This window comes from Anomaloglossus baeobatrachus, chromosome 5, assembly GCF_048569485.1.
Source record: "Anomaloglossus baeobatrachus isolate aAnoBae1 chromosome 5, aAnoBae1.hap1, whole genome shotgun sequence".
NCBI classification, from domain to species: domain Eukaryota; kingdom Metazoa; phylum Chordata; class Amphibia; order Anura; family Aromobatidae; genus Anomaloglossus; species Anomaloglossus baeobatrachus.
The window spans coordinates 575,409,380-575,423,379 of NC_134357.1; the positions used below are offsets into that span (position 1 = coordinate 575,409,380).

The following is a 14,000-nucleotide window of genomic DNA, read 5'->3' on the forward strand; positions in this document are numbered from 1 at the left end:
TCACTGGCTGCCCCACAATGATCTTTGGCACAAACTCGCTGCTACCAACCGATTTACGGTAACTATTAGCCGAACACACAGACTTGGGATTCAAGATCGAGAGAACAGAACAGCCCAAGATTAATTATATAATTTAAATCGGCCTAAGCCACACTAGAAACTACAATATATACAATAGGGGTTCTACAGAATATATACATAGATGAGTCAGAGTACATTTACAGATAAAGCATGGTTTACAAGCATGTATACAGTTCAAGCAGTTACTTTGTGCGTCTGGCCACAGGGGGGCGCCGTAGACCAGGTTTCCAGGATCTCCCTCACAGGTCTTCCCCGACCTGGCCCCCGAGCAAAAGAACAAGCTAAAATGTCCGAACTGAGTTTAATCAATCTTGTGGAATCCCCGTCCCCTCCTACCTTCGTGACCTCAGAGGGAAGCACTGCCACTCCCCCCGCTTTGAGTCAGATATTATCCAGAAAGGGGATATTGGCCATAACTTTGCCTGGGAACGTCGTAGGCGGACGCCAACGCTCTCATTGTGACAGTTATGAACTTAGCTGCAAAACGAGAGGACTCATGACTTGTCTGCTAGTTCCCCACCGGCCGATATCACGTTTGGGGTATTTCCCAAGGTCCTACTCCCATATAAAATATGGGCCAGCACCGTCCGCATGCAGGGACGTCATTTTTATGCTTGCCATATTTATGGGAAATATGGTTCATGAGATATTAACCATATTTTACTGGAGCCGTTCTGTCTGGTGGCTTCCATAGCCTTATAATGAGATACAAACTCTTGTTACAGGGTCACGGCAGGGGGGCATCCTGTGTCCACTCTTCCCAGCTCATCTAATCTCCATATCACAGGAGATGGCCATTGGATGTGTTGCTGGGATGTGACACCTTCCCAGATGTTAGACATCTGAGAACAAGAAGGGAGGGGGCGCTACCATGGAGTGATGAGAGCGATTATGACTGGAAATCATAATTCCTCTTCATATCCCAGGATTTTCCTCACACCTTTCTCTTCCCTATCCAATTGATTGTATTATTCTCTCTTCTGACCACCCTTATGCAATAGCTAATAACCACGCTGCTCCAGGATTTTTTCTGTTTTAAGGGGTTAATTTTTAACTGTGTTTTGATACCCATCTCTGATTATGTGATAAATTTATGATGTTTTTTGTATCATGTTAATAAAGATGTAATCAATTTTTGGATTTATCTTGCTTCTTTGATATACTTGTACTAAGATGCAAGTCTAATGTAGATTTAATATGTTTGGTTTGGTAGATATGCATTCATAAAAGATGGATCTCTATTTCCATTTTTGGATTTATTCTCCCTCTATGGTAGGTGCCTGAGCGATATGGTATATCATTTGAGACATGTGGCTAGTTGTCAGATCCCATTAAACTTGCTGAGTTGTATGCTGTCTGTGCAAATGTAGTGCCTCTGACTATATCAGGGTGCTGCAGGGAACTACACCTTCTCTTTTCTGGTGCAGGGCCCACCTCCCATGGTTCCAGGTACCTGAAAACCAGTGTCACATCAACTAGCACCACAAATCGCAATCACATCTCACATCACGACCTGTCAGACACAACAGTGGGTTGGTCTAGCTGGAAAAGGGCCACTCACGTAGGGGGTCAGGCAGACTGGTGGGAGGGGACAGAGTGTGTGCTCCAGGGGAGCAAGAAGAGAGGGAGTTCAGTGAGAGCCCTCAAAGAGTGAGGAGCTGGGGAGTAGTAACTCCCGGGGAGCAAGACCAAGGTTGAGCCGCAGACAGTGGTCCGGGACCACAGGAGTTGGGGACCGGTAGCAGTGACATTGGAAAAAGGGTACGACGGACAGTCGTGAAGGACTGTCGGCATCAGAGAGTACAATAAACGGAACGGTACCGAGCACGACGGGGTACAGGATCCTAAGTCAGGAACCGATTCAATGACATGATAATTAACCTGGAGGGAGAGTGTCTTTATGAACTTCTCTAAGAGCTTAGCGATTGAAGGCATAAGCACAACCAGAGGGATAGGGCTTTCCAGACAAAGCAATTTACTGAACTCCTACGTGCCAGCCATCAAGAGCACAGCTCCAGTACAAGTTCTTATATAATAGACATTTGTAGAATTCAGAGAAAATATCTTTAAGGATCTTGAAGGTAAAAATATCAGATCTTTAGGTGTTAATTACTTTCCTTTTTTTGTCTAATTACATTTTGATAATAATGTGGGTGGGCTGCCCGGCCTCCATGTACCCACTGTGGGGTAATCCTAACCTCCCTCATATGTTACAGTTACCCTGTGCCCAACTTTGGATATAAACGCCCCTATCAGCACATTCATCAAAAGGGAGAGAAGGAAGATCCATCAATAAGATGCAGAGATTCTAGGAAGATGGATTCATTGCTCTCAGTGAAGAATCTTGTAGTTATGATACTTATTAATGGCGAACAAAAATATAATAAATGATGTTACAAAGCAAGCTTTCCAGACTACTGAGGTCTCTTCATCAACTACAAGATTATTATTTTGTTTCTCCCACTGAGAGCAATCAATCTTTATTCACCTGGTGAACACGGCACCAAACTAAGAATCTAGGACGTCACCAGCATCATTACCCTCCGCTTTCTCTTAGGGGTCCACCATACAGATTAGATTTTTCTTTGCAGATTAGAGATCTGAGCAGTTAAGAGTCAACGTCTTCTAATTTCAGGGGATAGGATGGATCCTACCTGTAAGATCTGGCTGATATAGATCTCAATCCAACAGAAAGCTGTTCAATTCCCAAAATAATGGGGATAGTTTTGGGTGGAGGAGCATGTGGTGGTCTAGCAGCAGAATGGTGACCATTTGATATGGCCGGACTACAACCCTGACAAAGCAGCCACAGTCGGAGACTGAAAAGAATCTGTGACTTTTCTGCATTTAGTGGTCACCACTCACCTGGGCGGTTATCTGTAGGAATCTTTTTACTCCGCTCATCACCCCTCAAATATGTCTCTGTAGTATTAATGTGGGGCAGATCTTCCCCCTGAAAAAAATATTGTAAAAGTCACAGACAGATGGAGAAGTCACATCTATGATCAGCTCTAATCCTGCCATCTCCACCGCTCTCATTACACAAGTATAACACATATAATACTGGAGGGTAAAACAAGACTGAGCACAAGACCTTCACAGCTGTCTACACATCATAGGGAGATTTCATGGCACCTTCTCTCCATCTACCTGATGATCCCGAGGAACATCGGGATCTTTTTGTTTGCAGTCCTGTGGGAGAAGAGGACGGGGACATCTCTCTGGTGTTGTCCTCTTACTGGATAGAACTGGAGGAGACACATACAGGGACTGAATTCATTCCTTACATACAGATAATTATAGGCCGTGTGTATTTAGTCCTGTCTATTACCTGGTGATATGAGGGACGGGGGAACCTCCATCATGACGTCCTTGTACAGATCTTTGTGTCCTTCTAAATACTCCCACTCCTCCATGGAGAAATAGACGGTGAAGTCCTGACACCTTATAGGAACCTGACACATACAATGATACCGTCACCCCCCGATCCCTTCATAGCGTTACTGTATAATGTCCCAGCATTCCCAGCAGTTTCACCTCTCCAGTCAGCAGCTCAATCATCTTGTAGGCGAGTTCTAGGATCTTCTGGTCATTGATGTCCTCATGTATCGGGGGATGAGGTGGAGGCCCCGTGATTGGGCTCAGGGGTCTTCCCCATCCCTCAGACACAGGGGCCTGACAGCGCTCACTGGAGGTCTTCTTCACTACTGTGTAATCCTGGTTATGGAGAGACACAGTAATAAATCTCACTCCAGACATTTCAAGAGTCCTCACCTCTCCAGTTCTGTCCATCTGTTATTCCCATAGATAAGAATGATGTAATGTGACATCATCAGAATCTCTCACCTCTCCAGTAAGCCGGAAGAGGATCTCTAGGGTGAGGTGTAATATCCTCTCCGCCATCTTGTCCCTGTCCATATCCATCCTTGATAGGTCAATCAGGAGAATTCTCTTATATAGAAGATCTCCACTGAGAGGATCCGATATTGTAGGGACCTGAATGGGGAGAAGATGACGATGTGCATCATAAAGAATCCTGCATAGTAATATAATTACTGGAGATTTTATATCCGATCACTGGCTGCAGAAATAACGCTAACATGTATGGCATAAAGAAGAAGACAATTCCTGGTTTTGGGGCTGCACTAACCGAAATGAAGAACCTCGATCCAATAATATTAACCCCTTCACCCCCGGCCACTAAAACACCCAAATGACCGGGCCATTTTTTGCAATTCTGACCAGCGTCACTTTGACAGGTTATAACTCTGGAACGCTTCAACGGATCCTGGCGATTCTGAGATTGTTTTTTCGTGACATATTGTACTTCATGTCAGTGATAAATTTAGGCCGATATTTTTTGCGTTTGTGAAAATTCAGGAAATTTTACGAAAATTTCGCAATTTTCAAACTTTGAAAATGTATGCCCATAAATCTGAGAGATGTGTCACACATAATAGTTGTAGCGCCTGGTCCCGCCAGATCCCGAGGGGGGGCGCTCTCCCTCACATCAGCCCAGCCCCAGCATGGCCCCCACGTGCACTCCCGGTCCCAGCCCCCGGCAGCGACATGCTTCCTCTTACCAGTCCCATGGCTCTGCAGGCTCTGCTCACTCCCGGGTCAGGCGTCCTGTTCCTGGAGCTGCCGCAGTCTCTTCCTGTCTCCCGTCCACACACAATTCTGCAGTGAGCAACTCTAGGCTGCGTGCGAGGCCACGCCCCCTTTCTTAAAGCAGTAGTGCCTCATTATCTGGAAGTGACCTCAGAGGCCACCTGTTACCTAAAGACTATTTAGGTTCACCTCCCCTGGCAGCAGGCGCCCGAGCAACGCTCCTACTAGAGCTCTGCTAGTGTTCAGGCCCCTTTGTACTACTGTAATCTGTGTGTCACCTGCCTGTTACTAATACTCTATCTCACCGTAGTGCCATCTGTACATACCCGCAGTAGACGTCACCGGCCACAACCGCAATGGACGTCACCGGCCATACCCGCAGTGGACGTCTCCGAGGCACCTGCTGTGATCATCTCCGGTGCCACACCCGTGTCCTGCCTGCTGCGGACGTCGTACCCGAGCTACGCCTGGCCGTACAGAGACTCCTACCACCAGTTCCTGGCTGCCGTGCTTCTAGGCCTTCTGGGGAGGCACCGCACAGTCCCTGTATAGGGGTTCGCTGCTGGTCACCTTCTCAGGGGAGTCCGGGGCACGGTCCAGTGAGTCCACCTCCGGTCGCTCGCCGCTCCTTGGTGAGCGTAACAATAGTTACTAAATAACTTTTCCCACTTGTCTACTTTACATCAGCGCAATTTTCGATACAATTTTTTTTTCGTTAGGAAGTTAGAAGGGGTCAAAGTTAATCAGCAATTTCTCATTTTTCCAACAAAATTTACAAAATAATTTATTTTAGGGACCACATCACATTTGAAGTGACTTTGAGAGGCCTAGGTGTCAGAAAATAAACAAAAGTGACCCCATTCTAAAAACTGCACCCCTCACACTGCTCAAAATCACATCCAAGAAGTTTATTAACCCTTTAGGTGCTTCATAGGAATCAAAGCAATGTGGAAGGAAAAAATGAAAATTTTACTTTTTAACACAAAAATGTTATTTTAGCCATAAAATTTTCATTTTCTCAAGGAAGAAAAGAGATATAGTGCACCCTACAATTTATTGTGCATTTTCTCCTGAGTACGCTGATACCCCATATGTGGCAAAAATCAATTGTTTGGGCGCACGGCAGAGGTCGAAAAGGGAAGGAGCGCCATTTGAATTTTTGAACGCAAAATTAGCTGGACTCATTAGCGGACGCCATGTCGGGTTTGAAGACCCCCTGAGGTTCCTAAACAATCGAGCTCCCCCACAAGTGACCTCATTTTGGAAACTAGAGCCCTCAAATAATTTTTCTAGATGTTTGGTGAGCACTTTGAACCCCTGGGGGCTTCACAGAAGTTTATAACGTTGAGCCGTGTAAAGAAAAAAAATTTTTTTTTACCACAAAACTGTTGCTTCCACTAGGTAGCTTTTTTTCCACAAGGGTATCAGGAAAAAATGCAACATGAAATTTATAGTGCATTTTTTCCTGAGTACGACAATACCTCATATGTGGTGGAAAGTAATTGTTTGGGCGCATGGCGGGGCTCAGAAGAGAAGGAGCACCATTTGACAGCAAAATTGGTTGGAATCATTAGCTGATGTAATGTTGCATTTGGAGACCCCCTGAGGTGTCTAAACAATGGAGCTCCCCCACAAGTGACCCCATTTTGGAAACTAGACCCCTCAAGGAGTTTATCTAGATGTTTAGCGAGCCCCAAGGGGCCCCACAGAAGTTCATAATGTTGAGCTATGAATACACTTTTTTTTCACCACAAAACTGTTAGTTGAACCAGGTAGCTTTTTTTTTCACAAGGGTATCAGGAAAAAATGCACCATAAAACGTATTGTGCAATTTCTCCTGAGTATGCAGATACCTTACATGTGGTGGAAAGTAATTGTTTGGGCGCATGGCGGGGCTCAGAAGAGAAGGAGCACCATTTGACAGCAAAATTGGTTGGAATCATTAGCGGACGCCATGTCACGTTTGGAGACCCCCTATGGTGCCTAAATAGTGGAGCTCCCCCACAAATAACCCCATTTTGGAACTAGACCCCTCAAGGAATTTATCTAGATGTTTGGTGAGCCCCTTCTACCCCCAGGGGCTCCACAGAAGTTGATAACATTGAACCGTGAATTTTTTTTTTTTTTACCATAAAATGTTTGCATCAACCAGGTAGCTTTTTATTTTACAACGGTACCAGGAAAAACTGCACCATAAAACGTATTGTGCAATTTTTCTTGAGTACGCAGATACCTCATATGTGGTGTAAATCAATTGTTTGGGCGCATGGCGGGGCTCAGAAGAGAAGGACCGCCATTTGACTTTTCAAAACGCACAGACGCTGAGCAATGATCGGCCGCTGCAGGACGCACGGTCGGATGAGATACAAAAAGCGTAGGGGATACGGAGAAAAAAAGTCACGCCAAAAATTGAGCAGGGATGCCGATCCGTTATGTGCATCCCTGATCAGCGCTCGGCGGGACGCACGGACGGACGGGATACAAAAAGTGTTGGGGATACGAGAAAAAAATATAGTCCCGCAGAAAACTGACCACAGATGCAGATACGTTACCTGAATCCCTGATCAGCGCTCGGCGGGATGCACGGACGGATGAGGTGTAAAAATAGACAGGGGATATAGAAAGAAAAAAAAAAAGTTATACTCACAGTACCCAGAGGATCACTGACCAGAAGAACTACAGGAGGAACAGAAGGCAAGCGAGATGGACAGCTTTACAGGAGCAGCAGGCAGGATGTTGGACAGCTCAGCAGAAGAACCAGGAAGGACCCAGCGATGGAGGCAGATGTGATCGGGCCAGTGAAGACCTCGGACGACCCAATGAAGACAGGTAAGAGGACGTCGGGGGGGGGGGGAAGAGGGGGAGGCGGAGAGCAGAGGGGGAGGCGGAGAGCAGAGGGGGGAGGCGGAGAGGAGAGGGGGAGGCGGAGAGCAGAGGGGGAGGCGGAGAGCAGAGGGGGAGGCGGAGAGCAGAGGGGGAGGCGGAGAGCAGAGGGGGAGGCGGAGAGCAGAGGGGGAGGCGGAGAGCAGAGGGGGAGGCGGAGAGCAGAGGGGGAGGCGGAGAGCAGAGGGGGAGGCGGAGAGCAGAGGGGGAGGCGGAGAGCAGAGGGGGAGGCGGAGAGCAGAGGGGGAGGCGGAGAGCAGAGGGGGAGGCGGAGAGCAGAGGGGGAGGCGGAGAGCAGAGGGGGAGGCGGAGAGCAGAGGGGGAGGCGGAGAGCAGAGGGGGAGGCGGAGAGCAGAGGGGGAGGCGGAGAGCAGAGAAGGAGCTGCAAAACCAGAATAGAGATCACGGAGATGGCAGGCAGATCGGGATGTCGGGGGGCAGATCGGGGTGTGGGGGGCACAGGCAGGGGCCATCGCGGGAGCTCGCAGGGGAGCGCAATACTCACGTGGAGCAGGAGCGGTGACATCATCAGCGGCGGCGGTAGCGTGGTACCACAAGTACCACCCAGTGCACGCTGCAGACATGCTGGGGGAGGGTCCCCAGACCAGCACAGGCCTGGCGAGGGCGGCCACCTGCAGATCAGACCGCCCCACTGCACACTGATTGGAGCGATTGCGCGTCATAGCACGATCGCTCCAATCAGTGCTGCAGGGGCTGGGAGGGCGACATGTTTGAGGTCCACCTATGATCTGCTGCAGCTGCTGCGGCATCTCATAGCCGGATCTCACAGTATCGCACTAATTCAGGCATTATTTTTGCCGAAATTAGTGCGAACGATGTGGTTGGCGGTTCAGATTTGAACAGCCAATCACATCGATCGTCGATGGGGGGTGGCGATGCTACCCCCCCTGGGTTCAAGCAAAGGTCCCCTGCTGTAAGAAACAGCAGGCGACATCATTTGAAAGCCGTTGCTATGGCAACGGCAATCAAATGAACTTTAGGCAGTAAAGTTACGTCCCTGGTCGTTAAGTCACGTTAAAATAGGACGTAACTTTACTGCCCACGGTCGTGAAGGGATTAAGAAGTGGCTTTTACTTGACATGTATGGCACGTAACCTTTGTAATATTCATCTGTTTGCTTGTTTTTGGGTTTTTTTTGAATGTTTGCAGGTTTTTAGATTTCCAGATTTTTTGGCTGATTTTTAAACTGCAATTTTTTTTTAAATATTTGCAAAATTACTGCATAATAATGACACTGAAGACGACGTGGGTGTGCGGGAGGACGAGAAAACCAACCAGTGCCAGGAAGCTGCTGCCAAGGCAGATAAAGTAATAGGATGCAGTGAACGAGGCACAGATGCTCCGAACAGTTTTGCCTCTATACAAGGCACTAGTGCGGCCACACTTACAATATTCTGCACAATTTCGGGCTCCAGTGAATGATGAGGACATAACTGAGCTAGAGCGGGTGCAGAGAAGAGCGACCATTACAGGAATGGAAGGTCTGCAATAGGAGGACAGGTTAGCAAGCTTGGGGTTATTCATTTTGGAAGCACAAAGACTATGGGGCAATTTTATTACAATGTACAAGTATATCAGGGGCATTATTGAGATACTTCTAATTAGCTTTTTACAACTGAGGCCTGCAATGATAACAAGGAGGTTCAATCATAATCACAGATGGGGATTCTCTACTGTAAGAGCAGTGAGAATATGAAACTCTCTGACACATGATGTGATAAATGTTGAGTCACCTGTATCATTTATTCTCAGTATAACTACTTCGGTTTTGTGACGGCTTCAGAGTTTTGTATGAGAATATTGGGGATCAAACAGCATCTTGAAAACTAAAGAACCCACCAGACAGGGATAAAGTTGTGGAGAAGAGTAGAGTAAAGCAGGGTTTGGTTATAAAAAAAAAAAAATAGCCAAAGCTCTGAAAATCTCATTAAGCACTATTCAATCTATCATCCAAAAATGGCAGGAGTATAGTGTGGAGACATGAGGGTCAGTGGGTAGGATCGTCCGCTGGCCTAGTTTTCAGAAAGACAGCTCAGACCAGGGCTCTTCCCACTGAATGCCCGCACTCCTTCCTTGTGGGCAGAACATTACTCAGACAACACAGGGTGAGGGAACCACAGCTTGGTAAGACATTATTGGTTCACCAACAGAGAAACACGTATCGTACATTTCCAGCAAGGTCACAAGATGGTACAATCGACAGTTTCACCCATCAATTGGCTCTCAAGGGTTTAGAATATTTGTGACTTTGGGGCCAACTATTCCAATCAGCGGCACCTCGCTTTTGATGAGAAACCACTGAGAGGAGATAGCGGCAAGGTTAGAAAATGACTGAGCACAGCAAGATACAGTATGTAGCCAGACGACTGAACTGTCCTCACCTGGGTTCTCCAGGCACAATTTTGGGCTCAGCATTGAGCAGTGAAGCAGATCTGTGATCTTCCAGCTAAAAATGTGGATTTTAGGCTGAAGTCCTGCAAAATGAATGTGGAAACAGGAGCAAAGCTCTTTTTATAGCACTCAGGTCTCATTTCAGTGTATTGTATCTTACAGGATTGGTGGGAGATGGCTGTTCTCTCATTGGTTCAGTTCAATTCGACTGCATAATATTCCTCTAATTGACATAGTCAAAGAGGCTGAGGCAATCCATATTTAACAGGCAATAGGGCTCCGGTCAGTCTGACATTAAACTATGGCTAACATTTCTTGATTTGGCAATCAAAGAAACAAAAAGGTCTGGCCTAATAAAGAACAGTTCACCCCTCACACAAATCTCCAGATGCTTAGTTGTCACATATAGGACAAATGCAGAATGACAAAGACATGGCCGTCCACCTAAACTGAGATCCCAAGCAAGGAGAGCACTAATTATAGAGAAGCAGCCAAGAGGCCTATGGTCAGTGTAAAGGCAGGCGCGATCCAAAGCTCAGGGGGAGACTCTGTCCACAGGACAACTATAAGTCATAAACTCCACAAATTTGGTCTTTATAGAATAATGGATATTTTTAAAAGCAAAAAAGAATAAGAATTGAAAATTGCTTCACAGACGCCTTCATCCAATTTACCTGAGATACAGCTGTTTTATAAAGTAGTAGGGACAAAAATGTCACCTCTACATGTGCAAAACTGGTGGACACATCCCCCCACAGCTAGACATAAAGGTAGCCACGTCCCCCAAGAGACTGGCAGAAGTAATTCCAGTGAAAGGAGGTCCTGCAAACACTCAGGGGGCTGAATACTAATGCACATCCCAATTTTCAGAGTTAAATTTCTTAACATATTTAGAAATTTATGTATAATTTCCTTTATACTTCACAAATGTTTGCTACTTTGTGTTGTTATCACATAAAACCCCAATAAAATCCATTTTTTTGTGGCGGTAATGTGAAAAAATGTGGAAAAGTTCACCGGGTGTGAATAGTTTTTCTTGCACCATTTTGAAGAATTAGAACAAAAAAAAATGAATAAAGAGAAGACAAAAAAAGTGACTTAGAAAAACCCAACAGAATTGATGAGTTGGATGTAAGTTTTGTGATGTGGAGCCCGTTATACCGGCAGACGGGATGTGACCGGAGGCAGAAATATTCAGGTAAGGGAAAGATTTTACACTTTCTAGATGAATCCTCTCTTCCCGGGATGTAACGGCCTCTAATGACGGGATCACACGACCGGATAAAGAATCATCACAGCTTCATCCAGAAAACTAGGACAAGTCTTTTCTTATTTGTCATCCATATACAATCCGGTATTTACAGCCGCTATTAATAATTTACAAGACCATTTACAGCTTCCTACATTACAGAACTGAAATGTATCCATAACACAATGTCTGCTTTATGGTGGAGCTGGTGGGAATCTGATAGTTTGTGCAGACACAGACCTGAATGGACGAGTCTCATCCGATGTATGGAAGGCACTAGAGGCATACCTCCCAACTTTTAAAGAAGGACACATTTTTAGGCCACACCTCTTACCACACCCAGTCAATGACAATTATTGTTTTAGAAACAATAATTAAAAAAATATACATAGATTTATTTCTAAGTAGTAAATTAAAATATAAATGCAAACTTGGCTGTGTTACTTTTAAACTAGAATATTTTAAAACACACAATTCTGTTTTAAAGCAGATCTGTCCCCTAAATCTGCCCCATGTACAAAACTGCAGACTTCATGACAGATCCGCTCTATTAGATAAAATATCTGTAATAATACTGTGATTTTGGTTAATGGGAGGAATTAGTGAATACAGGCAACTTACTGTTCTGATTTTTCCAATTGTGGAGACACGGGGGTGCTCTCGTCCACTGATCCGGCCACCTTTAGATAGACAGCATGGCCCAGGGCTCATTCCAACTGATCGCCTGACATCCTTAATCTCTCCCTCTCCTCCTCAGCTGTGATCTGACGGCAGGATCAGATCACAGTGTAATGGCTCACGCTCACAGCACAGCAGGAGCCGAGGGTCATTAGCATATCGCATCACATGTGATATGCCTGTGTGACCTCAGCTTGGTATGTGCGCAGTGTGGAAAAGAACGCACCCTCTGGCAGACTGGACAAATGTAAACACTGCGTTTGTAAATAAAAAAAAAAATGCACCCAAAACTCATGCATTTTGGATGCATTTTCCATTAATTTTCCATGCGTTTTGGATGCCTTTTTGACAGTGCATTCTCCCGTCAATTCAGCTGTGTTACATGCCCGCTGACAGCAGAAACAGACAGAGTTGCGCGATGAAAATGAACTCCGATAAACTTCACCCAACTTCATTGTCACCCCGCGGCTCTGTCTGTGTGTCACGTCCTGGTTAGCGGTCACCCTTGAAGGACGCACCGGTGACCGCAAATCCCGAGTGACTGAAGTGAGCAGCGCCATCAGCCGTGCCGTCACTCAGGTTACCCGCGGCCAGCTGGAGTCCTCCACCTGAGACCACAACTCACCTGTAATGTCACAGTTGGAGGATCCAGAGGTGGCCGCGGGTAACCTGAGTGATGTCATCGCTGATCGGGCGCCTCACTTCAGTTGCTGCGTGGAGCTGACAGAGAGCAATCGTGGTCTGTGGCCGCTCCTGTCAGCTTCATGTAGCAGAGCTGGATGCGTCGCGGGACCTCATGTGGATTACGTCAGACCTGGAGGGGTATTTGGGGGTTTAATAAAATGGTAAAAGAGGGGGTTTTTTGTCTTTTATTCCAAATAAAGGATTTTTGGGTGTAGGTGTTTATTTTCTTCAGCTTATAGGTTAATCATGGAAGGTATCTCGGGGGGACGCCTGTCATGATTAACATAGGACTTAGAGGCAGCTATGGGCTGCCATTAACTCCTTATTACCCAGATTGCCACCGCACCAGGGCAATTCGGGATGGGCCGGGTAGAGTCCCAGGACTGTCGCATCTAATGGATGCGGCAATTCCAGGCGGCTGCTGGCTGATATTGTTAGGCTAGGGAGCTCCCCATAACATGGAGCTCCCCATCCTGAGAATACCAGCCTTCAGCCGTGTGGCTTTAACCTGGCTGGTATCAAAATTGGGGGGGGGAACCGTTTTTTTTAAATTATTTATTTATTTTACTGCACGATATAGACCTGCCCACCGGCGGCTGTGATTGGTTGCAGTGAGACAGCTGTCACTTAGTGTGGGGGTGTAACTGACTGAAACCAATCATAGCCGCCGGTGGGCGGGGAAAGCAGGGAATATGAGATGGAATAATGAGAGGCCGGCATTTTCAAAAGAGGAAAAGCCGCCAGAGCAGTGTGACAGCCGTGCAGTGCCTCGCCCGTGATTGGCGAGTATGAGAGAGGGGGAGAGACTGACCGACGGACAGAGAGTGACAGACAGAGCGACCAACTGACAGAGAAAGAGACCGATCGACAGACAGAGGGAGATTGACCGACAACGACAGAGAGAGACTGAAAAGACCTGCGTTTTGTTTAATTAAAAAGCATGCGGAACGCAACAAAAAATGCAGTCCAAGTGCATTTTGGTTGCATTTTGACCCATATCATTTATTTCAATGGGTGGAGAACGCAGATACAATGCATAAAAGAAGTGACATGCTTCTTTTTTTTCCGCAGAGATTTTTGGCATCCAAAACGCTGCGTTTACAAATGCAGCGTGCGCATTCAATTTTCGGACTTCTCATAGACTTTGCTGGGGAAGCAGAACACATGCAATTTGTCACTGAAATGCTGCAGTTCAAAACGCAGCGTTAACGCGGGGGAAAAACGCAACGTGAGCACATAGTTGTAGTTCGCCGATGCATCGCGACGAGGAAGGAATCCTCGCGGCGAACTACAAGACCCAGGAGGTCGGCGATGGAACGGAAGGTAAGGTGAGCATATGTGTACCTTCCATTCCATCGCCGGCCTCCTGGGTCCTGTAGTTCGCCGCTCCAGGCTGTGTATC

The 14,000-nt window shown here is 46.5% G+C and overlaps 2 protein-coding genes across 2 annotated transcripts in view; one reads left to right on the top strand and one right to left on the bottom strand.

Moving 5' to 3' along the window:
• LOC142313091 (uncharacterized) overlaps positions 1-14,000 on the top strand; it is a 340,618-nt gene that overhangs the window by 216,689 nt on the left and 109,929 nt on the right. The gene's annotated exons all lie outside the window — the stretch shown is intronic.
• LOC142310591 (uncharacterized) overlaps positions 1-14,000 on the bottom strand; it is a 54,333-nt gene that overhangs the window by 26,311 nt on the left and 14,022 nt on the right. Inside the window, exons 5-9 of the mRNA XM_075348110.1 lie at positions 3,928-4,077; positions 3,619-3,798; positions 3,413-3,536; positions 3,232-3,329; positions 2,947-3,034 (exon numbers count right to left, since the gene is read on the bottom strand). Of these exons, the coding sequence (XP_075204225.1) occupies positions 2,947-3,034; positions 3,232-3,329; positions 3,413-3,536; positions 3,619-3,798; positions 3,928-4,077 (640 nt within the window). The remainder of the gene's footprint in view (positions 1-2,946; positions 3,035-3,231; positions 3,330-3,412; positions 3,537-3,618; positions 3,799-3,927; positions 4,078-14,000) is intronic.